Source organism: Caretta caretta, chromosome 24, assembly GCF_965140235.1.
Source record: "Caretta caretta isolate rCarCar2 chromosome 24, rCarCar1.hap1, whole genome shotgun sequence".
NCBI classification, from domain to species: Eukaryota; Metazoa; Chordata; order Testudines; family Cheloniidae; genus Caretta; species Caretta caretta.
In genome coordinates, this window is record NC_134229.1 from 19,326,928 (window position 1) to 19,353,334 (window position 26,407).

The 26,407-nt window shown below is 54.4% G+C and overlaps 1 protein-coding gene and 1 long non-coding RNA gene across 9 annotated transcripts in view; one reads left to right on the forward strand and one right to left on the reverse strand.

Annotated features, from left to right (window-relative positions):
* Positions 1 to 3,541: 3,541 nt before the first annotated feature.
* The window catches only part of LOC125625713 (guanylate-binding protein 1), a 29,890-nt gene continuing 7,024 nt past the window's right edge, over positions 3,542 to 26,407 (reverse strand). For 6 of the 7 annotated variants that reach the window (XM_048828102.2, XM_048828100.2, XM_048828098.2 and 3 more), the window contains 9 exons: positions 10,244 to 10,371; positions 8,958 to 9,067; positions 8,512 to 8,714; positions 8,127 to 8,360; positions 7,037 to 7,317; positions 6,563 to 6,775; positions 6,089 to 6,191; positions 5,431 to 5,624; positions 3,542 to 4,648 (listed from right to left, as the gene is read on the reverse strand). In XM_048828102.2, coding sequence (XP_048684059.2) covers positions 4,529 to 4,648; positions 5,431 to 5,624; positions 6,089 to 6,191; positions 6,563 to 6,775; positions 7,037 to 7,317; positions 8,127 to 8,360; positions 8,512 to 8,714; positions 8,958 to 9,067; positions 10,244 to 10,371 — 1,586 coding nt within the window. In that variant the 3' untranslated portion in view covers positions 3,542 to 4,528. Of the gene's footprint in view, positions 4,649 to 5,430; positions 5,625 to 6,088; positions 6,192 to 6,562; positions 6,776 to 7,036; positions 7,318 to 8,126; positions 8,361 to 8,511; positions 8,715 to 8,957; positions 9,068 to 10,243; positions 10,372 to 26,056; positions 26,157 to 26,407 lie in introns of those variants that run through there. The other variant, XM_048828105.2, reaches the window with a different exon arrangement.
* Positions 11,126 to 26,179, forward strand: LOC142069949 (uncharacterized). Of its 2 annotated transcripts, XR_012665911.1 has the most exons (4): positions 11,126 to 11,308; positions 22,086 to 22,420; positions 22,726 to 22,808; positions 23,854 to 26,179. It is a non-coding gene; the product is annotated as an uncharacterized LOC142069949 (long non-coding RNA). The 2 variants fall into 2 exon arrangements; XR_012665910.1 differs by lacking the exon at positions 23,854 to 26,179 and having other exon boundaries at positions 22,726 to 22,862.

Consider the following 26,407-nt stretch of genomic DNA (forward strand, 5'->3'; position numbering starts at 1 on the left):
CCCAGTGAGGCAGTAGGGGGTGCCATGCCGCAGGGCTGGGGGGTGTGGCTGGGAATGTCCCGCTGCAGGGTGTGGGGCAGGGGACTCAGTAGCTGTGCTGTGCTGGACGGAGCAGTAGGTCCAGTCCAGATTTAAACGTCCCGTTGCCGGGGATTGCCTGGCCCTGCAGGGCGGGGTTTTGAGCCGGCGTCGAGCTGCCGCAAAGTCGCCATGGAGTGGAGTTACCCCAGCACAGGATCTGGGCCTGGGGCCGGGCGACCCCCTGGCATGGCCTTTGCAGTGGGCCTTTGCCAGCAGCTGGCCAGGCAGTTTGGGCACCGAGCAGCCCTGGCTGATTTCCCAGGGTGCTGGCTGGGTGGGAAGCCCCCGAGGCTCCCCAGACTGGCCCAGTGTGTCCAGGGAGGTTTTAACATTGAGCGACACAGGCTGGGATGCTGGGACCCCCTCGCCTGTTTCACACCCTGAGAGCAGTTAGCTCTTTCCCGACTTGCTCCCCACTGTACTGTGCCCCCACCCTCCAACCGGAGCGGGCGCCTAATGCCCTGTGGGAGACACGGAGCAGGGCTCATGGGTTCTTCTATCCCTGGCTCTGGGAAGTGAGTGGGGCCCCGTGGGTGAGAGCAGGGGGTCTGGGACCAGGACTCCTGGTCTAGTGGGTTAGAGTTGGGGGGGCTGGGCGTTAGTGGACCCTAAAGTCATTAAACTTACTTCAGTCGGGTTTCTCTGGCTCCGTCGGGTTTGCCCAGGGTGTCGTCAGAGGGAAGGTCACTGGCACGGGTGCTGCCCCAGCGGCTAGACCGGGCTGTAGCGAAACCCGCGAAGGCGAGCGGGTGCGGTAAATCCCCAGCCTGGGCTCGGGAGGGAGGCTCAGACTCGGTGTGCAGGGCCAGCCTGGAGCAAACCCGGGCCTGGCTGCGCGCGGAGGAGCCCCAACCTCTGCACCTCAGTCTGTGCGCAGGGACCGGCCGTGGCCCGGCTGCCGGGCGCCAGGGGGTTCACTGCGGCAGGAGGGGCGCCACGGCGAGTCCTTGCGGGGCGTCCTCCGCAGGCTGCCGGGGTCAAGGCTCCGCAGCCGACTCCACAGCCACCTAGCCGTGTTTTCATCCGGAGCCGGGCAGCGCCTCCCCCCAGCTCCGGTCCCCCCACCCCCAAGTGCTCCTGGCTCTGGGCCGACCCAGCCATAGAGCCGAGCGAGGCGAACAACGCACCCTGCCTGAGGCTGAGACCCGCCCGCGTGAATTGACCCACTGGAAAATGGGCCAAACCCAACCCTTCCCCTTCCCCGCTGGGGTTCCGGCTGCCGCCCGCCTTCCAAAAGGAGTTTCCAGGGGCTCATTTCCAACCCGGTAGGTTTGTTTCAAGGAAGAGGGGAATGAGAGAGTCATGCTCTCCCTCCCCCTCCTAAGTCCTCTGGGGCAGCTGGCATAGGGGGTCAGCGTCCTTGTGAATGAAGATCGCCTGGGGTGGGTGGACCCCCCTCCCTACAGAAGGCTTTGCTGGGGATGGGACAGGGGCTTTGTCACTTGAGCCTTCAAAAGCCCCCTCTAGCTCGACCACCAGATATGGGCTGGGAGCAGACGCCAGATGTACCCAGCAATCATCCCACCTCTCCCCCCACTCCAGGGCACCTTGGCTCTGAGCTCTAGGGCACCCGGAGGCCCCATTACAGTGCCAGCAGGGTGGAGGGCCCTGGGAGCAGGGGTGCATTTACATGGCCATAGGGGCACAAAGGGGAATCGCAGCTGCTCGCTGCAGATCCCCGTATTAACACCATGTGTGTCGATAGCACCATCTGCTCAGCACCTGATAAACAATGGTTTCGTCCTCACAGCCGCGAGAGGCGGGGGGAAACTGAGGCACTGAACTGTGACGTGACTAGCTCAAAGTCACACAGGATGACAGTACAGGAGTTGGGGATAGAACCCAGGCATCCTGGCTCCCAGCCCGCCCTGCTCTAACCACCAGACCCGACTCCCCTACCAGAGCCAAGGGCCTGGGCAGATGGAGCCCACTCTGTCCTGCTTTCTGTCCTGGGCTGATGTGGGGAGCGGGGCTTTGTGGACCAGGAAGTCATTGAAGGGAGAAATCACCTGAGGTCGCCACCCCCCAGGCCTCAAGAGTCGTGGGTGGGGGGGGGGCTAAAATATATGTTTATTAGATTGGTACAAGGACTCTGCCAAGCCTCCTCCCCAGCCCATCCTCCGCCTTCCCTGGAGCCAGGTGTTACCCATCAGCTCTGTGTTCTTGGGGAACCAGGACGCAGCACCCAGGCTGTCGGACTCACGAAAGACCTACAAACAGCACTGGAAAGGCCGTGGGAGACACACCTAGACCCCTGGGACAACCGCAGGGAAGCCTGGGACCGGAAAAGCAGGGCAGCGCTGCATGATGGGGGATCTCTGCTCCAGATGTTAATGAACCCACGCCTGCACATACCCAGCTCAGCAGTTATCAGACCAATATTAGTAATAAATCCTTTATTGGGATCCAAAATACTCAAGCTCCCTAATTGCATTGTGAGCTCCCTCCAAGGAACACCACCCGTAGCCAGGAATGACCAGCTCCCATGTCCAGCCTGAACAAAACAACGCTGGTATTCTCCCTTGTTTACACATAACCAAATCTAGTGTCTCCCTTGCACCATTGTTCTTTCCCTAGAAAAACCCCGACCCACGCTCAAGGAAGTGCTCTGATGCCTGGATCCAAAATCTGCATCCGTTCCACTGGGACTTCATCTTCTCCTGACTGATCGTGCTGGGGGCTCTGCCTGTCTCCAGCTCTCCGGACCCGCAGCTACCAACGCCACCTGGGCCCCCCGATCGATTCCAGCTTCACAGAGTGGTGCGAACCCAGCTCGCTCGCTCTCGCTCTCTCTCTCTCTGTGTAGCCTTCTGACCCTGACTTGTGGGATCAGTTATAGTTTTCTAAACTTGACTTTTATAATCAATTTTACGTTGGATTTAATATTATCCCTGTTTTCTTTGTTTGGCTCCCCTCATTACCTGGCAATAAATAACTTTTATGGTTAAGTTGGTTGCTTCTCTCTCTCCCTCCCCCTCGTGGGTGTTTTTTGGTTTCCCCATGTGCTCTGCAGCAAGGCTCCTCGTACCTAAGCTAAAGATCCCTGCAGCGCCCAAAAGTCCTGTGGGGTTTGCTCATCCAGTGGGTTACGCCCAGAACAATGGTAACGTGGAAGTGGGGATAGGGACGTGCTGAACCCGGGGCATAGGAGGGTGGCAGCCTGCGAGTGCTGATGGACCCGGTCCTCTCAGACGCGCTCTGTTAATGTGGGTGTGTTCGTCTGATTCTGGGGCTGGAGGAACCCAGCCCTGGGGAACCAAGGTCCGGCAGCAAGCTCCCTTGGGAGGGGACTTGCAGAAGGGAGAAGCAGAGCTCCGGATGAGAACGCGAGTGACACAAGCAGTACAAGGATAGAATTACAGAACCCCGCTCCCAGCAGAGTAACTGTGATAAATAAGGTTTCAGAGGAGCAGCTGTGTTAGTCTGTATCCGCAAAAAGAAAAGGAGGACTTGTGGCCCCTTAGAGACTAACCAATTTATTTGAGCATAAGCTTTCGTGAGCTACAGCTCACTTCATCGGATGCATTCAATAAACATACCCCAAAGTAACAGGCAAAGCTGGTAACACAGGAGAGACCCTACAATAACACACCAGGGCACATGGCAGCACCAGAGTTTAAAGGAGACCCTACAATAACACACCAGAAGCAGCAGCATACATAAGTAGGGCCCTACCAACTTCACAGCCGTGAAAAACGTGTCCTGGGCCGTGAAATAGCCCTGATCTCCCCCGGGCTACTGGGAGCGCCCCAGCTGGGGGGCTCCAGCTGCAAACCCGAGATTGGCTGGGGTGGGACGCGACTTGTCCTTCCCCTGCATGGCCACTCTGGGGGAAAGATCAGACCCACTTCTGGGTACCTCTAGGTTGGGACCCTCGTGGTTATAACACTGTGAAATTTTAGATGTAAACAGCTGAAAACATGAAACTGACCAATTTTAAAACCCTCTGGCTGTGATCAAAATGGACTGTGAATTTGGTAGGGCCCAATACGTAAGAGACCCCACAGTAACACTCTAGGGTAAGCAGCAGCTCTGGTGTTTATGAGAGACCCTACAATAACACAGCACTGCATGCAGCAACAGCAGGCTTGCAAGAGACCCTACAATAACACACCAGAGCCAGCAGCAGCTCTGGTGTTTATGAGAGACCCTACAATAACACAGCACTGCATGCAGCAACAGCAGGCTTGCAAGAGACCCTACAATAACACACCAGAGCCAGCAGCAGCTCTGGTGTTTATGAGAGACCCTACAATAACACACCAGTGTGTACAGCTTTCCTCAGTAAACAACAAGCATTACTTAGTGCAAAGCCAGAAGCCCCCCACCTACAAATGTACAACGACCCTAGTGGTTGGCTCTGGCCAGCATCCTCCACGTGTCAGACAGGCTGGTGGGAGGGGAGCCAGCCCAGCCCAGCTCCCCGAGTCCCTCTGGGTCTCTGTTCTCAGCAGACGACGCAGCGGGAGCGCTGGGGCCGGCTCATCTCCTTCCTCAGGTTCTGCATCTGCCTCCCCAACTGCGCCACCTCCCCCCGGAAGCCCTCGCGCAGCAGCCGCTCCTGCTCCTGGGGGACAGAGCCGAGGGTTAGCGCCACTGACATAGAGCTGTGGGGATCTGGAGCGGGGGCCAGGGGTCCTGGCTCCCACCTCCCCTCCCTGCTCTAACCACTAGACCCCACCCCACTCCCCTCCCACAGCCAGGAGAGAACCCAGGGGTCCTGGCTCCCATCTCCCCTCCCTGCTCTAACCACTAGACCCCACCCCACTCCCCTCCCACAGCCAGGAGAGAACCCAGGGGTCCTGGCTCCCACCTCCCCTCCCTGCTCTAACCACTAGACCCCACCCCACTCCCCTCCCACAGCCAGGAGAGAACCCAGGGGTCCTGGCTCCCACCTCCCCTCCCAGCTCTAACCACTAGACCCCACCCCACTCCCCTCCCACAGCCAGGAGAGAACCCAGGGGTCCTGGCTCCCACCTCCCCTCCCTGCTCTAACCACTAGACCCCACCCCACTCCCCTCCCACAGCCAGGAGAGAACCGAGGGGTCCTGGCTCCCATCTCCCCTCCCTGCTCTAACCACTAGATCCCACCCCACTCCCCTCCCACAGCCAGGAGAGAACCCAGGAGTCCTGGCTCCCAGGCCCATTTAATGCTATTCAGCCAATTCACCATTATCCCTTTCCCTGGCACCCGCTGGTGGTCCAGGAAGCGCTGGTAGCCCCCGGGCACTGAGTAGCTCCCCTCGCAGACCCATTCAGCTCCCAGAGCTGGGAACAGAACCCAAGGGGCTCCCAACCCCCTGCTCTAGGCAGCCCAGTCCCAGCTCCCCAGGGGCCCGGGGAAGGTACCTGCAGTTTCAAGGCCAGCGCTCTCTGCTGCTCGGCCAGCAGCTGCCTCCTGTCCTCCTCCATTTTGGCCGTCAGCTGCCGGACATGCTCCTCGTGGCTGCGCTCCTGGTCCTGCAGCAGCTGCTCTGTCCTGGTCTGCATCTCCTGGCACAGCTGGGCCTCCCGCTCGGCCGCCTCGGCTCGCGTCCGCTCCTCTGAGCGGTGGGGGACAGGGGGGAGCATGGGACGGGGGGGGACACGATCAGGACCAGGGGCTTGGGGTGCAGAGCCCTGGCCCAGGGTCACTGGGTCATCGGCACCCAGGAGTCACCAGATCTATGGAGCCAGAGCCCTGGCCCTGGGGTCACCGCGTCCATGGGGCACTGGATGTATGGGGCCCTGGGATCACTGGATCTATGGGGTGCTGGGGTCACCGGATCTATGGGTCACCAGGCCTGGGAGGCCATAGAGCCTGTACCCTGAGGCACCGGATCTATGGGGTTGAAGAGCCCTGGCATTTGTGGGGTTCAGGAGTCACAGGATCTATGGAGCCATGAGGGCCAGGGGTCACTGGGCTATGGGGCCATGGTGTTCAAGGGGGTGAGTCTGGGGCCAAGACATCACCAGATCCATAGGGCCGTGGGAGTCACAGGACTACGGGCCTCATCTCTGGAGTCACCTTCAATCTCCCTCTGTCTGTCCGTGAGGCTCTGGTCCGTCTGCAGGACGGCCTGGGCCACCGTCTCCTTGGACTTCAGAAACTGCTGCAGCACCTCAGCCGCCTGGGGGAATCGGGGAGAAAGGGGGTGAGCTGGGGCCCACAGCCCCTCCTGCCTGAACCTCCCCCGACCCACGTACCGAGGGGGCCCCAGACCGTGGGAGCCTCTGCGCTGCCTTCTCATCCCATCAGCCAAGGACGAGCCTGGACCACAAACCCGCAGCGGGATCCAGCGACGTCATTGGTACCTCCCCCGCCAGGGAGCGCGCGGGCTGTGTGTGCAGCTCAGAGCCACGGCCAGAGACAGAACCCAGGAGTCCTGACTCCCAGCCCCCCCTGCTCTAACCCATCAGACCCTGCTGCCCTCCCAGAGCCAGGGATAGAACCCAGGACTCCTGGCTCCCAGCCCCCATTAATGCTATTCAGCCATTTCACCATTATCCCTTTCCCTGGCACCAGCTGGTATTTCTCCACCATCTCCTGCTGGTCGTCCAGGAGGCGCTGGTAGCCCCCGGGCACTGAGTAGCTCCCTTCGCAGACCCGCTCCTCCAGCTCCTGCGACAGCTCCATGAGCGCGGCCGTGCACCGGTCCGACGAGGCCAGCTCGTTCCGGTGGCAGAGCTCAGAGCGCTTGGAGTCCAGCTTGTCCTGCAGAGAGAGGGGACGTTGGAGCCAGTGCCCCCTGGAGGAGAAAGATCTCGTGCCCCATTTCCTGCCCCAGAGAGCCAGCCGGCGCCTCCTGGAGCCCCCGTGCCCCAGTCTCCACTCCACAGAGCCAACTAGAATCCTGCCCTGGGGCCGGATCGGGGCCAGCACCCCCTGGAGGGGAAATGCCCGGTACCCTATTCCCGTGGGTTGCCCCAGGCTGGGGCGGGGGGGGTTGCACACCCATTGCAGGGTCCCTAGTACCTTCAGCTGCCACTGGTATTGCTGTTCCTCGTCCTTGAAGGCGCGCGCCATGAACGCCCGCAGCGCCTCCCGCTCGCACTGGGCGTGCAGCTCCAGCAGCTCCTGCACGCTCTCCGTGGGCAGCGCCGCCCGCCGGGCCAGCTGCTCCTCGTAGACAGCCACGGCCTCCCCCACCGCCGCCGAGTTCTCCATCTGGGCCAGGGCCAGCACCGCGCTCTCCATGCAGGGCACCGCCCCGCTGCGGATGGCGTTGACGTAGGTCACCGCCAGGGTCCCCAGCACTGCCGGAGGGGGGCAGGGTCAGAGCCAGGGGGCCCAGCGCGGCCGGAGGGGGGCAGGGTCAGAGCCAGGGGGCCCAGCGCGGCCGGAGGGGGGCAGGGTCAGAGCCAGGGGGCCGAGCGTGGCCGGAGGGGGGCAGGGTCAGAGCCAGGGGGCCGAGCGTGGCCGGAGGGGGGCAGGGTCAGAGCCAGGGGGCCCAGCGCGGCCGGAGGGGGGCAGGGTCAGCGCCAGGGGGCCCAGCGCGGCCGGAGGGGGGCAGGGTCAGCGCCAGGGGGCCCAGCGCGGCCGGAGGGGGGCAGGGTCAGCGCCAGGGGGCCCAGCGTGGCCGGAGGGGGGCAGGGTCAGAGCCAGGGGGCCGAGCGTGGCCGGAGGGGGGCAGGGTCAGAGCCAGGGGGCCGAGCGTGGCCGGAGGGGGGCAGGGTCAGCGCCAGGGGGCCCAGCGTGGCCGGAGGGGGGCAGGGTCAGCGCCAGGGGGCCCAGCGTGGCCGGAGGGGGGCAGGGTCAGAGCCAGGGGGCCCAGCGTGGCCGGAGGGGTCAGGGTCGGGGCACCCTCCTCCCATCCAGCCCCTCCCACGACCTGCCCATACTGGCCCTGGACCCCTCCAATCGGCCAGCAGCTCCCTGCCCTGGCCAGCAGCCCTGGACCTGACCCGACCCTGCAGCACATACGCCAAGCCTGGGATGTGCCCCCATCCCTCCTCCCGCACTGGGATCCCCTGTCCCCAGCCCCGCTCAGAATGCACCCCAATCCCCATCCCCTGCCCCCAGGACGCATCCCATCCCCCGAGGCTGCACCCCGATCCCCACTCACAGGTGCCCGTCACCACGTGGCCGCCCGGGAGGGTTTTGGTGCCCGTGTGCTGGTGGACGTGGCTGCAGAAGCACTGTGTCTGCTCCAGGAACTCGGGGCTCAGCGCTGTCTCGGGCAGCTCGGCCAGCCGGGGCAGGTCGCAGCGCGGGGCAGGGCGGTCGAACACGAAGCACTTGCGGGAGGGGAAGTACTGTCGCAAGTACTTCTTGGGCAGATCCAGCTTCTCCGGCTGGCCTGGGAGAGACCCCCAGGGTCAGACCCGCAGGCCCAGCCAGCCTGGTACCCCCCAGTGCCTCCTCACTGCCCCCACCAGACCCACAGCCCCTCCCTGCCTCCCAGATCAGACCCCTGCCCACCTAGCCCAGTCCCCACCCACATCTGGCACCTTCTCTGCGTTTCAGGGCGTTCTCCAGGTACTCGTCCTCAGTGATCTCCCGCCCGTCCAGCTTCAGCTGCAGCGTGAAATCCCGCACGGCCCACACAAAGGCCGGGAAGAACTGCACGAACTCGGCCGAATCCTCCCCCTCCTGCTGGCCGCCCTCGCCTGCCGCTTTCACCTTGATGCGCTCCGTCAGCTCCGTCACGTAGCTGGGGGCCAGCTAAGAAACTGGAGATGCAGCGCCCCCCCGCAAGGGGTCCCTGAGCCCAGCACCCACAGCCCTCACCCCGTTGCCCCTGGGAACAGCACCCAACAGTGGCACTGGCTACTGGCACCCACCCCAGACCCCTGCTCCCATCAGGGTGCGACAGGTGCTACCCAGTTATGGGAGGGGAATCCCAGCTGCCCCCACCTCCCGGACTCCTGGGTCCCTCCCAGCAGGGGCAGGATACTGAAGCTGCTCCAGGGCGCACTGGTCGATGGTGCCCAGGCTGTTGTAGACCAGGGTGCTGCTGAGCAGCACGGCCAGTGCAAAGATCCATGCGTCATTCTTCGTATCGCCCTGCGGGGAAGGTAGAGGGGGGGAAATTGCAGGGCATCAGTGTTCGACCCCAGCAGAGGGGCGGGGCGGGTGGAATATAGGGCAGGGATCTGGACCTCCCCCTGCAGGTCACAGAGGGAAGCACAGCCCACCAGGCCCCACTGCAGAGAAGCAGGGTTGTGGGGTGTGACAAAGTGGGGGATTTTCTTAGTGTTTTATGTGAACACTGTGTGTGCCTCAGTTTCCTTGTGTGCTGCAGGTGTAACACGGTGGGGGGAGGGGGCTTGTAATTTCAGGGGACCAGGTGTGACCTTGCCTAGCAGCTGTGACCCCGAACACTGTCCTGGAGATGGGGAACCCAGCAACTTGTGACGGGGAGGCCCAGCCCAGTTTGGGAGCCAGCCGGTTCTGGCTGGGGACGACGACAATGGGCTGAGGAGAGAGAGGCCCGGCGACCTGACCAGCCAGAGGGGAACAAAGGAGGGAAGAGAGGGGCTCAGGCGGCCTGTTCACCTGGGACCGAAGACAAAAGGACAGAGGAGGGGCTGGTGGGGGAGGGGATTTAGGGGGCTGGGGACAAGGAGCAGCCGCAGCCCATGGGGAGCTGGCTGGGGCTGAGACTGGCCAGGCCCCAGGGCCCCGAGAACTGCCCGGGCTGGGTCCAGATCTTCAATAACCCTCCTGTGTGCCGCTGACTGGGAGTCCCTGCAGCTAGAGATCGGGGGGCGCTGCTCTCTCTGGGGGTGGGAGCCCTAGGGGTCCAGAGCGAGGGGATTCCCTGAGGGGGCCCCAGCAGAGCCAGGCTGCTGGGGGCTCGGAGATGCGGTTCCAGGAGGCGGTAAGGCCAGAGGGCCCAACCCCAGAGAGAGAGTGAACCCCCCAAGAAGGACTGTCACATTGGGGGGTTCCTCCCAGGGTCTGTATGGAGCCAAAAAGAGAGCAAGGCCTGGGAGTCTGTGACAGGGGGATATGGGGCAGGGAGCCGGAACTTCCCCTGCAGGTCAGGGGTGGGGAGCATGGCCCACCAGACCCCACTGCAGAGGGACAGAGTGGGGGGATATGGGGCAGGGAAGACTGACCTATGCTGATGCCTGGGCCACCCACCTCCAGGCCCAGAGGCCCTTCCCACATCCAGAGGCCCTTCCACATCCCTGGAGCCGAGACCCAGCCCCACGCCTCCCATCACCCCCCACTCACCTTCTCCACATCCCCCAGCCCCTCGGTGTCCAGCAGCACCAGGGTGTGGCCGGCCCGGCGGGGGTGGGGCAGGCACCACATCCAGATGCCCTTGGTGTGAGACTGCACCGTGGCGCCCAGCGAAAACCCTGGGGAAAGAGGGGTGGAGCTGGGACAGATGCAGAGCCATGGAACCCAGGAGTCCTACCTGCCAGCCCCTCCCCCCGCTCTAACCACTAGACCCCACTCCCCTCCCAGAGCCAGGGAGAGAACCCAGGAGTCCTGGCTCCCAGCCCCCCTGCTCTGACCACTAGACCCCACTCCCCTCCCAGAGCTGGGGGCAGAGAGGGGCCAGGGGAACAATTGGCTGGCGCTGACCTGTCACCTCTGTCGACCCTTCCCCACTACCCTGGATCACCCCACGGGCCTGTAAGGATAAGGCCCTTGTCTGCAGCCATTAGCTAAGAAGCAGGAAGTCACATCCTCACATTCCATCAGGCTGTTAAGAAGGAGACCCCGTCCTAATGGCCCCCACTAGCACCCCATAAAGAAACAGATCTTAAGATGGTTAAAGAAAACGTAGTTTGATACAGTCTGTCTGGCAAGAAATCACCTATCAACAGCTGTGGTTGTGAAATCCTCATTTCTGTATTTTTTTATCTTTATGGTCCCCACGTCCCTATTGTTTGTCTGGATGATCTCTGCCTGGTTCTTTGATTGCTTCTGTCTGCTGTATAATTAACTTGGCTAGGTGTAAATTAATTAAGGTGGTGTGGGATGATTGGTTAGAGAATTTTGTTACACTATGTTAGGATTGGTTAGTAAAATTTTAGTAAAATGATTGGTTAAAGTACAGCTAAGCAGGACTCAAGTTTCACTATATAAACCGGGGTCCAAGAAGGAGGCCAGGAAAGAAGGAAGAGAAGAAGGAAAGACCAGGAAGAAGAAGAACTCACCCCCAAGACATGGCCTAAGCTCAAAGTTGCTAAGAATCCTCTGCACGACCGTGACGGGCAGCAGCCAGAATCCCGACAAGACCGACCTTGCCCAGCCAACAGGGAAAGTCCACTTGCCTGATCAGGATTGGTGAGCAGGGCACTTTACGCTTAGCATGTGTATTCTGCTTGGTAATGGTTAATAAATAGAGGCTAAGGATATTACTGTGTAAGGCTCTTTCACTGGGAAAAGGTCCTGCAGACCCGCTAAGAGTACGCCCTGAGCCCTAGAAATTGGGTAAAGGGGGTGCCCCTGAGCATGTGTGAGTTACAAAGAATTTTGTGCGGGTAACAGAGTTGGTGGAGAATGCGGGCAGCCTAAGGTCGTTAGGACCGAATTGATCTAGCCTAACACATTCACAGCAGCAGAATACCGGTGATAATTTGTCAAAAAGGGTCGCTACCTGCTTGGCAGATTGTTCACCCTGAAGCAAGAGGAGGGAAAGGAAACAAAGCAAAGGGACCAGGAGGGGTGGGGGTTAGCTGAAGAGCCCCCCCTCCTTGCTAAATGGGTAGCAGAACAAGGTCCATGCCTATGGGGATAAGATTCTTTCCAGGGGAGGGATGCCCCTGAGTGCGCCTGGAAGGGGTCTGAAGCATTCTGTGAGTGCACGAAGCCAAAACCAAAGGAAAAGGCTATCAAAGCAGCAGCTGGGTGGGCATTGTGCAAAGCTGTCACTAATCTCTCCAGCCTGGTAGCACTCCAGGAAAGACAACCGGAGGATTACAGACTCGATTTGGATGTAGTTAAGGATAATTTGGCTCAGTATAAGGCATCTCAGTGAGCTAGTGCGGCTTCAGCATTACAGAATGTAACAGCTCTACAGGCGAAAACAGGAGAGTGTGAGCAACTGAAACAGAAAGTAGAAAACCTGAATGGGGAGGGATCTACATTGCAAATGAAGCGGGGGGTGCTCAAGCAGCTGTCATAACGGTGTTACAAGAAAATAAGGATCGGGCCCAGACAGGCAGTGACCACACAGTCTGCAGGCAGCGAACAGAGAAACTGGAAAACGTGGTGGGAGCCCAGAGGGGCACAGTAGCAGTAGTAAGGGGAGGCGTGAGTGTGGGCATGGGGGATACAGACACCTGGGAGGACACTTGGAGTGGGACAGTTGGATGGATTCTGAAGAGAAAGATCCTGGATGCTCATACGGCTTGGTGCTTTTCCTGAGGGGTCCTATGCCCCCGCATAAAGGGACTTGAAGGATTTGAAATTAAAAGCACAACAATTCAATCCTGTGGTTCCAGTTACCACAAGAGTGGTAACAAGAACAGAACTGACCCAATGATGCACACCAACGAAGGGAAATAATCCAAAATGTTACAGAGATTTCTGATTCTACCCAGACCAGATACAGGCGGCTGCTCAGTTATTGGGACCTCTAGAAAGGGACACGTATTTGGACTGGATGGTGAAGGTGTTGGCACGAACTGGGTGGAGGCCAGCAGATTATGAGGTTCTAGCCCAGGTCTGTTCCAGTGCTTCTGACTGGGCAGCAATACGCAGTGCCGAGGGGCAGTTAGGCGCAAGCGGTGTTCTTGCCCCTGGATGGGACTGGGTGAAGGAAGTAATGAAGGTAGGGATGTTGGCCTGACAACTGGGGAAATTGTTCCATGTAACAGAAAGGGCCATGTGACTCCCCGGAAGTGTATGTTATTAAAAAGGAGATACTGGCCATGGCTGCTGGGGTTGTGCCAGTAGGAATTGGAACCCCACCGGATTTCAATACTTCCATTTTTAAGACTGCATTGTTAGATGTTTTGAATTCAAAAATGAAAGTGATTTTAGGACCCATAGATCCAGCTCGGGGATACTCGGAGTTGAAACATGAGATTTTTCAAGCAGCTGTAGTTTTTCAAGACATGCAGGGACACACGGGAAAAGGAAATAGGAACAGGAGACTGGAACCTGTACAGGCAGTAACTTTTGCCAACAACGGGCCCACAGATCTCAGGGCCCAATGCACAATGGCATGATAGAGGAAGAGGACAGGGAGGTGGCAGCAGAGGAGCAAGAGGAAGAAATGCATCTGGACATGGGTATCAGATGCAGACTAGAGGATGTCTGGCTGAAGGTGGGAAAGGTACATTGAGAGGGGAAGCATGGAGGAAACTCATGATGGCAGGGGAACCAAAAGAGAAATGGGACGGGAAGCCCACAAGTGAGTTACTGCAGAGGGCTGCCCAGTTAGAGGAATTGATTGACAGGGTTCCTGTGACTCCCAGAACGACCCCCAAAGCACTTAAGATGAGCTATTATCAGCAGGAGAGGGGGGCGGGGGCGGGGGGGGGGGGGGAGGAGAAAACCTTTTGTAGTGGTAATTAAGGTGGGCCATTTCCAGCAGTTAACAAGAACCTCTGAGGAACAGTGGGGGGGTGGGAGGGGAGAGAATAAACATGGGGAAATAGTTTTACTTTGTGTAATGACTCATCCACTCCCAGTCTCTATTCAAGCCTAAGTTAATGTAAAAAGAAAAGGAGTACTTGTGGCACCTTAGAGACTAACCAATTTATCTGAGCATGAGCTTTCGTGAGCTACAGCTCACTTCATCAGATGTATACCGTGGAAACTGCAACAGACTTTATATATACACAGAGAATATGAAACAATACCTCCTCCCACCCCACTGTCCTGCTGGTAATAGCTTATCTAAAGTGATCATCAGGTGGGCCATTTCCAGTACAAATCCAGGTTTTCTCACCCTCCACCCCCAGCAGGAGAGTGAATTTGTGTGGGGGGGTGGAGGGTGAGAAAACCTGGATTTGTGCTGGAAATGGCCCACCTGATGATCACTTTAGATAAGCTATTACCAGCAGGACAGTGGGGTGGGAGGAGGTATTGTTTCATATTCTCTGTGTATATATAAAGTCTGCTGCAGTTTCCACGGTATACATCTGATGAAGTGAGCTGTAGCTCACGAAAGTGTCATAAATATAAAGGGAAGGGTAAACCCCTTTGAAATCCCTCCTGGCCAGGGGAAAGCTCCTCTCACCTGTAAAGGGTTAAGAAGCTAAAGGTAACCTCGCTGGCACCTGACCAAAATGACCAATGAGGAGACAAGATACTTTCAAAAGCTGGGAGGAGGGAGAGGAACAAAGGGTCTGTCTGTGTGCTGCTCTTGCCAGAGACAGAACAGGAATGGAGTCTTAGAACTTTTAGTAAGTAATCTAGCTAGGTATGTGTTAGATTATGATTTCTTTAAATGGCTGAGAAAAGAATTGTGCTGAATAGAATAACTATTTCTGTCTGTGTATCTTTTTTGTAACTTAAGGTTTTGCCTAGAGGGGTTCTCTATGTTTTTGAATCTAATTACCCTGTAAGATATCTACCATCCTGATTTTACAGGGGGGATTTCTTTATTTCTATTTACTTCTATTTTTTATTAAAAGTCTTCTTGTAAAAACTGAATGCTTTTTCATTGTTCTCAGATCCAAGGGTTTGGGTCTGTGGTCACCTATGAAAATTGGTGAGGCTTTTTATCCAACATTTCCCAGGAAAGGGGGGGTGCAAGTGTTGGGAGGATTGTTCATTGTTCTTAAGATCCAAGGGTCTGGGTCTGTAGTCACCTAGGCAAATTGGTGAGGCTTTTTACCAAACCTTGTCCAGGAAGTGGGGTGCAAGGTTTTGGGAAGTATTTTGGGGGGACAGACGCGTCCAAACAGCTCTTCCCCAGTAACCAGTATTAGTTTGGTGGTGGTAGCGGCCATTCCAAGGATAACGGGTGTAATATTTTGTACCTTGGGGAAGTTTTGACCTAAGCTGGTAAAGATAAGCTTAGGAGGTTTTTCATGCAGGTCCCCACATCTGTACCCTAGAGTTCAGAGTGGGGGAGGAACCTTGACATGGTGGCACAGTGGTGGGATTAACCTGAAATCATTTGAGATCCAGTTGAGATTTTTTGAACTAGAAATACAGATTTTAAAAAGGAAAATTTTTTTTTCTTTGGAAAGAAAGTCCAGAAAGCAGCTTTGAAACTGAAAGCAGCTTGGTTTCTCTCTGCTTTGTGGCCAAGCAGAGACAAAAGGGGATTATCTTGTGAATTGCAGGTTTTTTTGCCTGGAGGCAGGGTACTTAACTCCTGCAGGGAAATCTTCCAATCCAGAGGTTTTTTTTTCTTTTCTTCCTAAAAGTAAATAGGGGGTGTGTGTTCTACCCATTTGCTTTTTCTTTGGGCTGGGTAAGCAGGTTTCCAAGTAGTTGGAGGTTTTTTGCTTTAATTTGGGCCCAGAGCAGAGACAAGGGAATTGTCTTTTTCTGTAGGCTGACAATCACTATCAGAGAATAGGTATTCTATTGCAGCACAGCAAAATTTTACAGCCAAGTTTTGTTTGTTTATTTCTAAACCTCAGGTGTAAAGTTAGTTAAAAACAGAGAGGTTAGAATGACCAAATCCTCAGCTCAACTACAGCTGGAATTAGCCAAATTTCAGGCTGAGGAAAGACAAAGGGAACATGAAAGACAGATAGAACTCATGCGGCTGGAGAAGGAGGTACAGGAGGCTGCCCACAAGAGGGAAATGGAGGCAAGGAAGCATGTGGAGGAGGAGAAGGAAAAAGAGAGGAAGCATGTGGAGGAGGAGAAGGAAAAAGAGAGGAAGCATGTGGAGGAGGTGGAGAGGATAAAGGCCCAGCAGAATATACCAACAAACCCTAGCAATCCTTCTCCAGGTACCACTTCCCATCCCAGAAAGTTCCCCACCTACAAGGCAGGTGATGATACTGAGGCCTTCTTAGAAAACTTCGAAAGGGCCTGCCTTGGGTACAACATCTCTACTGACCAATACATGGTAGAGCTGAGGCCGCAGCTCAGTGGACCCTTAGCTGAGGTGGCAGCTGAAATGCCTAAAGAACACATGAACAAGTATGAACTGTTTAAATCCAAGGCGAGAGTCAGAATGGGGATAACGCCCGAGCAGTCTCGTCGGAGGTTCAGAGCCCTAAGGTGGAAACCAGACATGTCATTTACCCGACATGCCTACCACATTGTGAAACATTGGGATGCCTGGATATCAGGAGCAAGTGTTGAATCTCCAGTAAATTTGCCCTTCCTAATGCAAATGGAACAATTCTTAGAGGGTGTTCCTGAGGAAATAGAAAGATACATCCTAGACGGGAAGCCCAAAACTGTAATCGAGGCAGGAGAGATTGGAGCCAGATGGGTGGAGGTGGCAGAGAAGAAGAAAACTGGTCGCAGTTGGAGTGGAGACCAGAAGGGACCACCCCAGACCACACCCTATTACCGGGGGCCGCCCAAAGCCCCACCTACCTCCCAAAGAACCCTCCAGACCCCTTATCGTCCCACCACCCCGTTCTCCAGCAACCCTCCTCGCCCCAGTGACCCGTCAGCTGGACGATGTTTTAAGTGTAACGAGCTGGGGCATGTAAAGGCCAACTGCCCCAAGAACCCCAACAGATTACAGTTCATTGCACCGGAATCACACCAGAGGTCCACAGGCCCAGATACCTCCCAGATACCCTTGGAGCGGAGGGAAACTGTGAGTGTGGGCGGGAAGAAGGTCACCGCGTGGAGGGACACCGGAGCACAAGTGTCAGCTATCCATGCTTCCTTAGTGGACCCCAATTTAATCAACCCAGAGATCCAAGTGACGATTCAACCCTTCAAGTCCAACTCTTTCAATTTGCCTACAGCCAAGTTGCCTGTCCAGTACAAGGGCTGGTCAGGAATGTGGACTTTTGCAGTCTATGATGATTATCCCATCCCCATGCTGTTGGGGGAAGACTTGGCCAATCATGTGAAGCAGGCCAAGAGGGTGGGAATGGTCACCCGCAGCCAGGCTAAACAAGCCGTGAGGCCTAGCTCTGTTCCGGAAACTTCTATCAGGACCCGGTCAGAGGTGATGGACCTGGACCCCAGGCCAATGTCTGCAACAGCAGTAGTGGATCCAGTCCCAGAGACCCAGACGGAACCAGTCCCAGAACCGGAACCAGCCGAACAACCAACACCAGACCCCGTGTCAGCACTGAATCCAGTACTTGCAACCTCAACACCAGAGGGCCCCACCGAACCTGAACTGGCAGCAGCCGATAACCCGACCCAAGAGGCTCAGCCGGAGCCTGAATCCCAACATAGTGCACCAGCGGAGAGCGGTTCACAGTCAACAGAAACAGCTCCATCCCCTATATCGCTTCCAGAGGGACCAAGCCTAGGTCCACAATCCCATGAGGAACTGATGTCTCCAGCATCAAGGGAACAGTTCCAGACCGAACAGGAAGCAGATGAAAGCCTCCAGAGAGCTTGGACGGCGGCAGGGAGCAACCCACCGCCTCTCAGCTCTTCTAATCGATCCAGGTTTGTTATAGAAAGAGGATTTTTATACAAGGAAACTCTTTCTGGTGGACACCAGGAAGACTGGCATCCTCAGAGACAGTTGGTAGTTCCAACTAAATACCGGGCCAAGCTCTTGAGCTTAGCCCATGATCACCCTAGTGGCCATGCTGGGGTGAACAGGACCAAAGACCGTTTGGGGGGGTCATTCCACTGGGAGGGAATGGGCAAGGATGTTTCTACCTATGTCCAGTCTTGTGAGGTGTGCCAAAGAGTGGGAAAACCCCAAGACCAGGTCAAAGCCCCTCTACAACCCCTCCCCATCATTGAAGTTCCATTTCAGCGAGTAGCTGTGGATATTCTGGGTCCTTTTCCGAAAAAGACACCCAGAGGGAAGCAGTACATACTGACTTTCATGGATTTTGCCACCCGATGGCCGGAAGCAGTAGCTCTAAGCAACACCAGGGCTAAAAGTGTGTGTCAGGCACTAGCAGACATTTTTGCCAGGGTAGGTTGGCCCTCCGACATCCTCACAGATGCAGGGACTAATTTCCTGGCAGGAACTATGAAAAACCTTTGGGAAGCTCATGGGGTAAATCACTTGGTTGCCACTCCTTACCACCATCAAACAAATGGCATGGTGGAGAAGTTTAATGGAACTTTGGGGGCCATGATACGTAAATTTGTAAATGAGCACTCCAATGATTGGGACCTAGTGTTGCAGCAGTTGCTCTTTGCCTACAGAGCTGTACCACATCCCAGTTTAGGGTTTTCCCCATTTGAACTTGTATATGGCCGTGAGGTTAAGGGGCCATTGCAGTTGGTGAAGCAGCAATGGGAGGGATTTACACCGTCTCCAGGAACTAACATTCTGGACTTTGTAACCAACCTACAAAACACCCTCCGAACCTCTTTAGCCCTTGCTAGAGAAAACTTACAGGATGCTCAAAAGGAGCAAAAAGCCTGGTATGATAAACATGCCAGAGAGCGTTCCTTCAAAGTAGGAGACCAGGTAATGGTCTTAAAGGCGCTCCAGGCCCATAAAATGGAAGCATCGTGGGAAGGGCCATTCATGGTCCAGGAGCGCCTGGGAGCTGTTAATTATCTCATAGCATTCCCCACCTCCAACCGAAAGCCTAAGGTGTACCATATTAATTCTCTAAAGCCCTTTTATTCCAGAGAATTAAAGGTTTGTCAGTTTACAGCCCAGGGAGGAGACGACGCTGAATGGCCTGAAGGTGTTTACTACGAAGGGAAATGTGCTGGTGGTGTGGAAGAGGTGAACCTCTCCATGACCCTTGGGCGTATGCAGCGACAGCAGATCCAGGAGCTGTGCACTAGCTACGCGCCAACGTTCTCAGCCACCCCAGGACTGACTGAACGGGCATACCACTCCATTGACACAGGTAATGCTCACCCAATTAGGGTCCAACCTTACCGGGTGTCTCCTCAAGCTAAAACTGCTATAGAACGGGAGATCCAGGATATGTTACAGATGGGGGTAATCCGCCCCTCTGAAAGTGCATGGGCATCTCCAGTGGTTCTAGTTCCCAAACCAGATGGGGAAATACGTTTTTGCGTGGACTACCGTAAGCTAAATGCTGTAACTCGCCCAGACAACTATCCAATGCCACGCACAGATGAACTATTAGAGAAACTGGGACGGGCCCAGTTCATCTCTACCTTGGACTTAACCAAGGGGTACTGGCAGGTACCGCTAGATGAATCTGCCAAGGAAAGGTCAGCCTTCATCACACATCTCGGGCTGTATGAATTTAATGTACTCCCTTTCGGGCTGCGAAATGCACCCGCCACTTTCCAAAGACTTGTAGATGGTCTCCTAGCGGGATTAGGAGAATATGCAGTCGCCTACCTTGACGACGTGGCCATATTTTCGGATTCCTGGGCAGACCACCTGGAACATCTACAAAAAGTCCTTGAGCGCATAAGGGAGGCCGGACTAACTGTTAAGGCTAAGAAGTGTCAAATAGGCCTAAACAGAGGGACTTACCTTGGACACCAGGTGGGTCAAGGAACTATCAGCCCCCTACAGGCCAAAGTGGATGCTATCCAAAAGTGGCCTGTCCCAAAGTCAAAGAAACAGGTTCAATCCTTCTTAGGCTTGGCCGGTTATTACAGACGCTTTGTACCGCACTACAGCCAAATCGCTGCCCCACTGACAGACCTAACCAAAAAGAAACAGCCAAATGCTGTTCAGTGGACCGGAAAGTGTCAGAAGGCCTTTAACAAGCTTAAAGCGACACTCATGTCTGACCCTGTACTAAGGGCCCCAGACTTTGACAAACCGTTCCTAGTAACCACAGATGCGTCCGAGCATGGTGTGGGAGCAGTTTTAATGCAGAAAGGACCTGATCAAGAATTCCACCCTGTAGTGTTTCTCAGCAAAAAACTGTCTGAGAGGGAAAGCAACTGGTCAGTCACTGAAAAAGAATGTTACGCCATTGTCTACGCTCTGGAAAAGCTACGCCCATATGTTTGGGGACGGCGTTTCCACCTGCAAACCGACCATGCTGCACTGAAGTGGCTTCACACCGTCAAAGAAACTAACAAAAAACTTCTTCGGTGGAGTTTAGCTCTCCAAGATTTTGATTTCGACATCCAACACATCTCAGGAGCTTCTAACAAAGTGGCTGATGCACTCTCCCGTGAAAGTTTCCCAGAATCAACTGGTTAAAATCGTCCTTGAGATGTGGAAAATATTGTTAGTCTTTATGTACTTGGTAGTATATTTAGAGATGCACGTGTCTTATTAACTCTGTTTTCCTAGAGCTCCAGGAAGAAATCCCAGCCAGTGTTTCACCCTAGCTGAGATTTGGGGGGCGTGTCATAAATATAAAGGGAAGGGTAAACCCCTTTGAAATCCCTCCTGGCCAGGGGAAAGCTCCTCTCACCTGTAAAGGGTTAAGAAGCTAAAGGTAACCTCGCTGGCACCTGACCAAAATGACCAATGAGGAGACAAGATACTTTCAAAAGCTGGGAGGAGGGAGAGGAACAAAGGGTCTGTCTGTGTGCTGCTCTTGCCAGAGACAGAACAGGAATGGAGTCTTAGAACTTTTAGTAAGTAATCTAGCTAGGTATGTGTTAGATTATGATTTCTTTAAATGGCTGAGAAAAGAATTGTGCTGAATAGAATAACTATTTCTGTCTGTGTATCTTTTTTGTAACTTAAGGTTTTGCCTAGAGGGGTTCTCTATGTTTTTGAATCTAATTACCCTGTAAGATATCTACCATCCTGATTTTACAGGGGGGATTTCTTTATTTCTATTTACTTCTATTTTTTATTAAAAGTCTTCTTGTAAAAACTGAATGCTTTTTCATTGTTCTCAGATCCAAGGGTTTGGGTCTGTGGTCACCTATGAAAATTGGTGAGGCTTTTTATCCAACATTTCCCAGGAAAGGGGGGGTGCAAGTGTTGGGAGGATTGTTCATTGTTCTTAAGATCCAAGGGTCTGGGTCTGTAGTCACCTAGGCAAATTGGTGAGGCTTTTTACCAAACCTTGTCCAGGAAGTGGGGTGCAAGGTTTTGGGAAGTATTTTGGGGGGACAGACGCGTCCAAACAGCTCTTCCCCAGTAACCAGTATTAGTTTGGTGGTGGTAGCGGCCATTCCAAGGATAACGGGTGTAATATTTTGTACCTTGGGGAAGTTTTGACCTAAGCTGGTAAAGATAAGCTTAGGAGGTTTTTCATGCAGGTCCCCACATCTGTACCCTAGAGTTCAGAGTGGGGGAGGAACCTTGACACTCACGAAAGCTCATGCTCAAATAAATTGGTTAGTCTCTAAGGTGCCACAAGTACTCCTTTTCTTTTTGCGAATACAGACTAACACGGCTGCTCCTCTGAAACCTAAGTTAATGTAGTTAGTGTAGTAACCAGAGCATGAAGGAAGCTGACCAGCCTAGAGATGCTGGATCCAAACCCTACAGGAAGGGGATGAAGAAATGGAGCAATTACTGAAGCAAGAAACAATCCAAGGAAAATGACATGTACACAAAAACCCCAGAGGGGAAGCGTGGGTCACGGTGCATGACTCAGACCCTGGGGAACGGCCTAGAAGGTGGCTAGTGCCTCAGAAAACCAGGACTGAATTGATTCAATATGTGCATGAGCAAGGGCATTTGGGGGTGGACAAAACTCTAGAAAGGATCAAAGATACAAGGTGGTGGCCCAGCATAAGAGAAGATGTAAAGCGGTGGTGTAATCATTGTTTGCAATTGCTATGGTCAATGCAGACCCTCAGGTACAAAAGGGTCCCATTGCTCACCAGAGTGAGGGTCCGTGGGCCTGGTTACAGATAGACTATATTGCACCCCTACCAGTCACCACGTGAAATAACAAGCATTGTTTGGGGATTGTAGATCCCTTTACAAAATGGATAGATGCCATCCCAGCAAAGACTAACACAGCTTTGACTACAGCCCAGCAATTGTTTAATGTGGTGTTTAGCCAGTGGGGGCTGCCCAAGGAAATCAATTTGGACCAAGGCCCACACTTCATTGGGGAAACGCTGCAGGGACTGCGTAAAATACTCGGCATTAAGCAAAGGTTCCTCAATGCAGGCCACCCGCAATCCTCAGGACAAGTGGAACGAACTCACCACACTCTAAAGGATGCTCTAAGAAAAATGGTAAAAGAAAATGGAGAAGATTGGGATGAAAAATTGTCTATGATTGTAATGGCCTTAAGGTCAGTCCGAGCGAGTCGTGATTATAGTCCCTTTGTAGCAATGACGGGAAGGGACATGAGAACACCCCAACAGTGGTGGCTAGATGTAAATATTCCAGATGGGTGGCAACCCAGAGTGCTAAATGACCAGTGGATCCAGTCCCTTTCAGAGGCACTAACGGAAACCCACAAGAACGTAGCAGAACAATTGGGTGTTCCCATAAAAAAGGTGGGTAAAAGTCTGGGCTGGGTGAAGAAGTCCATTGAGTGGGAGGTTGGAGGCCAGGTGCTGCATCGGAAATATGCAGAACAAGCTCACTCTTCAGGAATGAAATGGGAAGGCCGCAGGGAACACTGTGGAAAAAGGCCAGCCCAACAGCATACCAGGGAGAAATCTGGACAGAAAGGCTAAACAAGCCAAAGTTAAAATGGTTCCATTCGGCACAGCTTAAACCATGGAAAGGGGATTCCAAGCAGTGACCTCTAATCAGCCCCACCAAGGGAGGGGTTAAAATTTTTTATTTTGTCTTTCAGAGTTCCAAGAAAAGGCCGGTGCCAGCAGAACACAAGCACCCTGGGCACCATGATAAAGAAGCTGCTGTCGCAACTGTGTGCGGGTGCGTGTTTTATGTTACATGTTGTTTGTCAGATAGCCAACCCAATCCGCTGGCCTGTGGACATTCATGCAGTAAATGTATGGAGAAACAATTGCTGGATGATGGTACAATGTTGGCTTAATCGATCAGTATTCAATCACACCAGCTATTGCTTGTGTTGGGAAAAGAGATTTGCTTATTATCCTAACATAACGGCCGGCGGGCCATCACCAGAAGCCCCATCCCAATCTAGTTTGTCATTAATGACTGGATATTCTAACACTGTGATGGGAAATTGTACGGGACCAAAAGCCACAATATAAAATATTGACTGCCTTAAGCTCACATGGAAACAAGACGGGGTCAATCCTCTTAGCATCCCTGTATCCACCCCAAAATGTGGAATACTGAAGGTCATGGGGTTTGCTTGGCAGCCAGGAGGAGACATTGAAATTAGGATGTTAATGGGGTTTAATGAGCCTCACCAGCTTCAAATCTGGGAATCAAGGCCCAGCACACTGACTATTCCCTCAGGGCAACAACTGCAAATATCAGGAAACTGCCCCAACGTGCCTGGGCAGGTGGATATCCGGGATATAGGTGAGATGGGCCCCCCAGAATGGATTAAAGAAACCCAGGGCAGTGAACATACTAAAAATCAACCTAAAGTTCCATTACAATATCAGTGTCTGACTAATTTTCATAATATCCCTGCCCAACTAGGTGAATATATATTGCAAAACATCTAGGTAAAATTAAATTTTAAAATAATTGCCTCCAAACTGGATTTGCAAAAATCAAGAAGACACCCAATAAATGGACCACATGTGGTAAAACTGGATCATAGGGTGTGACATACTATACCTTGTGGGAGCATCCTGTAACCCCCATATTCCTCATTTACATATAATGCTGATATTGCATATAAAACATGCCATGTGAGAGGTGTGACGAAGCGGGAGGTTTTCTTGTTGTTTCCAATGGTTTGCATGCAGAGTGTACGACTCAGTTTCCCTGTGTGTTACTAGTTTAACAAGGTGGTGGAAGAGGGAGTTTGTTGTTACAGAGGGACAGAGAATGGCCTGGAGAATGGACACTTCAGCGACTGGTGACCGGGAGGCCCAGCTCGGGAGTCACAGCCAGTTCTGGCCAGTGGGAGGACATGGGCTGTGGGGAGAGGATCCCGGTGACCGGACCAGCCAGTTCCAGCCAGTGGGGAAACAAAGGACGGATGAGAGGAGAGGCTGAGGGGAGAGGAGACCCAGGCGACCCTGTTTACCTGGGACAGAAGACAAAGGACAGAGGCGGCGCCCGGGGGACAGTGATATCGGATGCCCAGCTGGAAGGAGGGGGCTGCTGGGCTAGGAGGAGAGAGCCCACCTGGAGGCAGGACAGATCTAGATATGCTGTGCTGAGGGAGGCCAGGCCTGAGGCCAGAGAGTTTCCTATGCTGGGTTCAGACGCTCAATAAACCCTCCTGTGTTACGCTGGCTGAGTGTCACTCCGGTCTAGAGAACAGGGTTGCATTATTCCCTCTGGGAGTGGAGGCCACGGGGGTCCAGAGCGAGGGGACTCCCTGAGGTGGCCCACAGCAGAGACAGGCATGCTGAGGCTCAGAGAGGTGCAGTTCCAGGAGGTGGAGGGGCTTAACCCACAAGAAAGAGTGGATCCCCAGGAAGGGCTGTCGCTCGGAAGGGGGCTCCCCTCAGGGGACCGTACGGAGCCAAGAGAGAGCACGAGTCCTGTGAGTCTGTGACATGAGGTATCATGGCAAAGATTATGATCTGCTGAAAACCATTGTTCCATCTAAATATGTGTATCATCCATGCATGTGAAGTTATGAGAATGTGCTGTGTGGTTATCACCAAGATACGCTGTGGGTTTGGGAGGCATCCAGGTACTAGCTCCCCAGAGATAATGTCAAGGAAAGTAACCAATGCCCAGGTGGGTGTCAAACCATCAACAGCTGTTGTCCAGCAAGGGAGCTACAATTCAGTGCCTCACCGGCATGAGGCCACACCAGGGGAACTGCTCAGCCTTGCCTGGAGACGCAGCAATGCCCCCCAGACATGCCTGGACTTGCATTCTCCGAGCACCTGGACTAAGGGTATAAAACAGAGCACAGGGGCCCCATGCTGGGCCTTTCTCCTCCCCCACACAACATTGCAAGCAACAAGGACACTCGGAAGACTGAAGACTCCAGCAGAGGGGACTGGCCCAGGTTTCAAGGGTGAAAGCTGTGTTCTATGAACTGCAATATCCAGTAAGGTGAGAAAACCTGCTTTGTCTAGATCAGGGGTCAGCAACCTGGGCACGTGAGCTGATTTTTGGTGGCACTCTGCTGCCAGCCGGTGTCCTGGCCACCGGCCCCGCTCAGCCCGCCGCCTGCTTGGATGAACGGAACCCAGGGCCGGCAGCGGGCTGGGCGGGGCCGGCGGCCGGGACCCCGCCTGGCAGGGCCGGCGCACAGAACCCCAGACCGGCAGAGGGGGCTGAGCGTTCCTGGCCGCCGGCGCCACTCAGCCCGCTGCCAGTCTGGGGTTCCATCCACCAGCACCTGTAAATGTCAAATGTGTTATTGGCACACCAAACCTTAAATTAATGAAGATTTGACACCCCACTTCTCAAAGGTTGCTGACCCCTGGTCTAGATGTTGCCCAGGCGAACAGGATTGGGAGTTTAGACTGTGTGCTTATATTTTGTTTTTGTTTGGTAACTAACTCTGGACTTTTCCCCTATCACTTATAATCACTTAAAATCTATCTTTTGTAGTCAGTAAATTTGTTTCACCGTTTATCTTTACCAGTGAGTTTGCCTGAAGTGTGTGGTAAATCTGCTCAGGTTACAAAGGCTGGTGTACATCCACTTTCCACTGATGAAGTGGGGAACCAATTAATAAATTTGCACTGCTTGTCTTGAGCAGTGCTGGATGGTATATTCCCGAGGTGCAAGGCTGGGAGCTGGGGGGATTTGGCAGGTGCTTTTCTCTGTGTGATCCAGGAGTGGCTCTGGGAGCGTTCATGCAACCTAGCTGGGTGTAGGGCTCCACGTGCGACTGTGCTGAGGGAGGGAGGGGTTGCTGCTGGTCACTAGCAAAGCATGGTGGGAGACAGCCCAGGCTGGAGAATAAGGGTGGCACAGCGGTCCCACGGTCCCAGGCTGCACCCCGGGGATCCTGTCACGTATGGAACAAGTTCTTATATCACCAATACGATCTCTAAAGCAAACTGAGCTGGACCTCACCGGGTTAAATATGTCCAAGGTCGTACCTCAATGTGCCCCACACATACAAACGCTCCGTAAGAGGTGGGCAGCATGGTTACATTTAGGGTATGTTGAAAAACCCATAAGGATTAGCATGTGTATTCTGCTGGATAACTGTTAATAAATAGAGGAGAAGGATATTACTGTGTAAGACTCTTTCACTGGGAAAAGGTCCTGCAGACCTGCAAAGCGCACGCCCTGAGCCCCAGGAACTGGGTAAGGGTGGGTGCCCCCTAGACTGGGTGAGTAACAGAGAATTTTGTGCAGGTAAGAGGCCCATCTAGCCTGATATCCCGCCCCCTCCCTCCCCTGGGATTAGCCACACGGGCCTGTCTACCCTGGTATCCTCCCCGCTC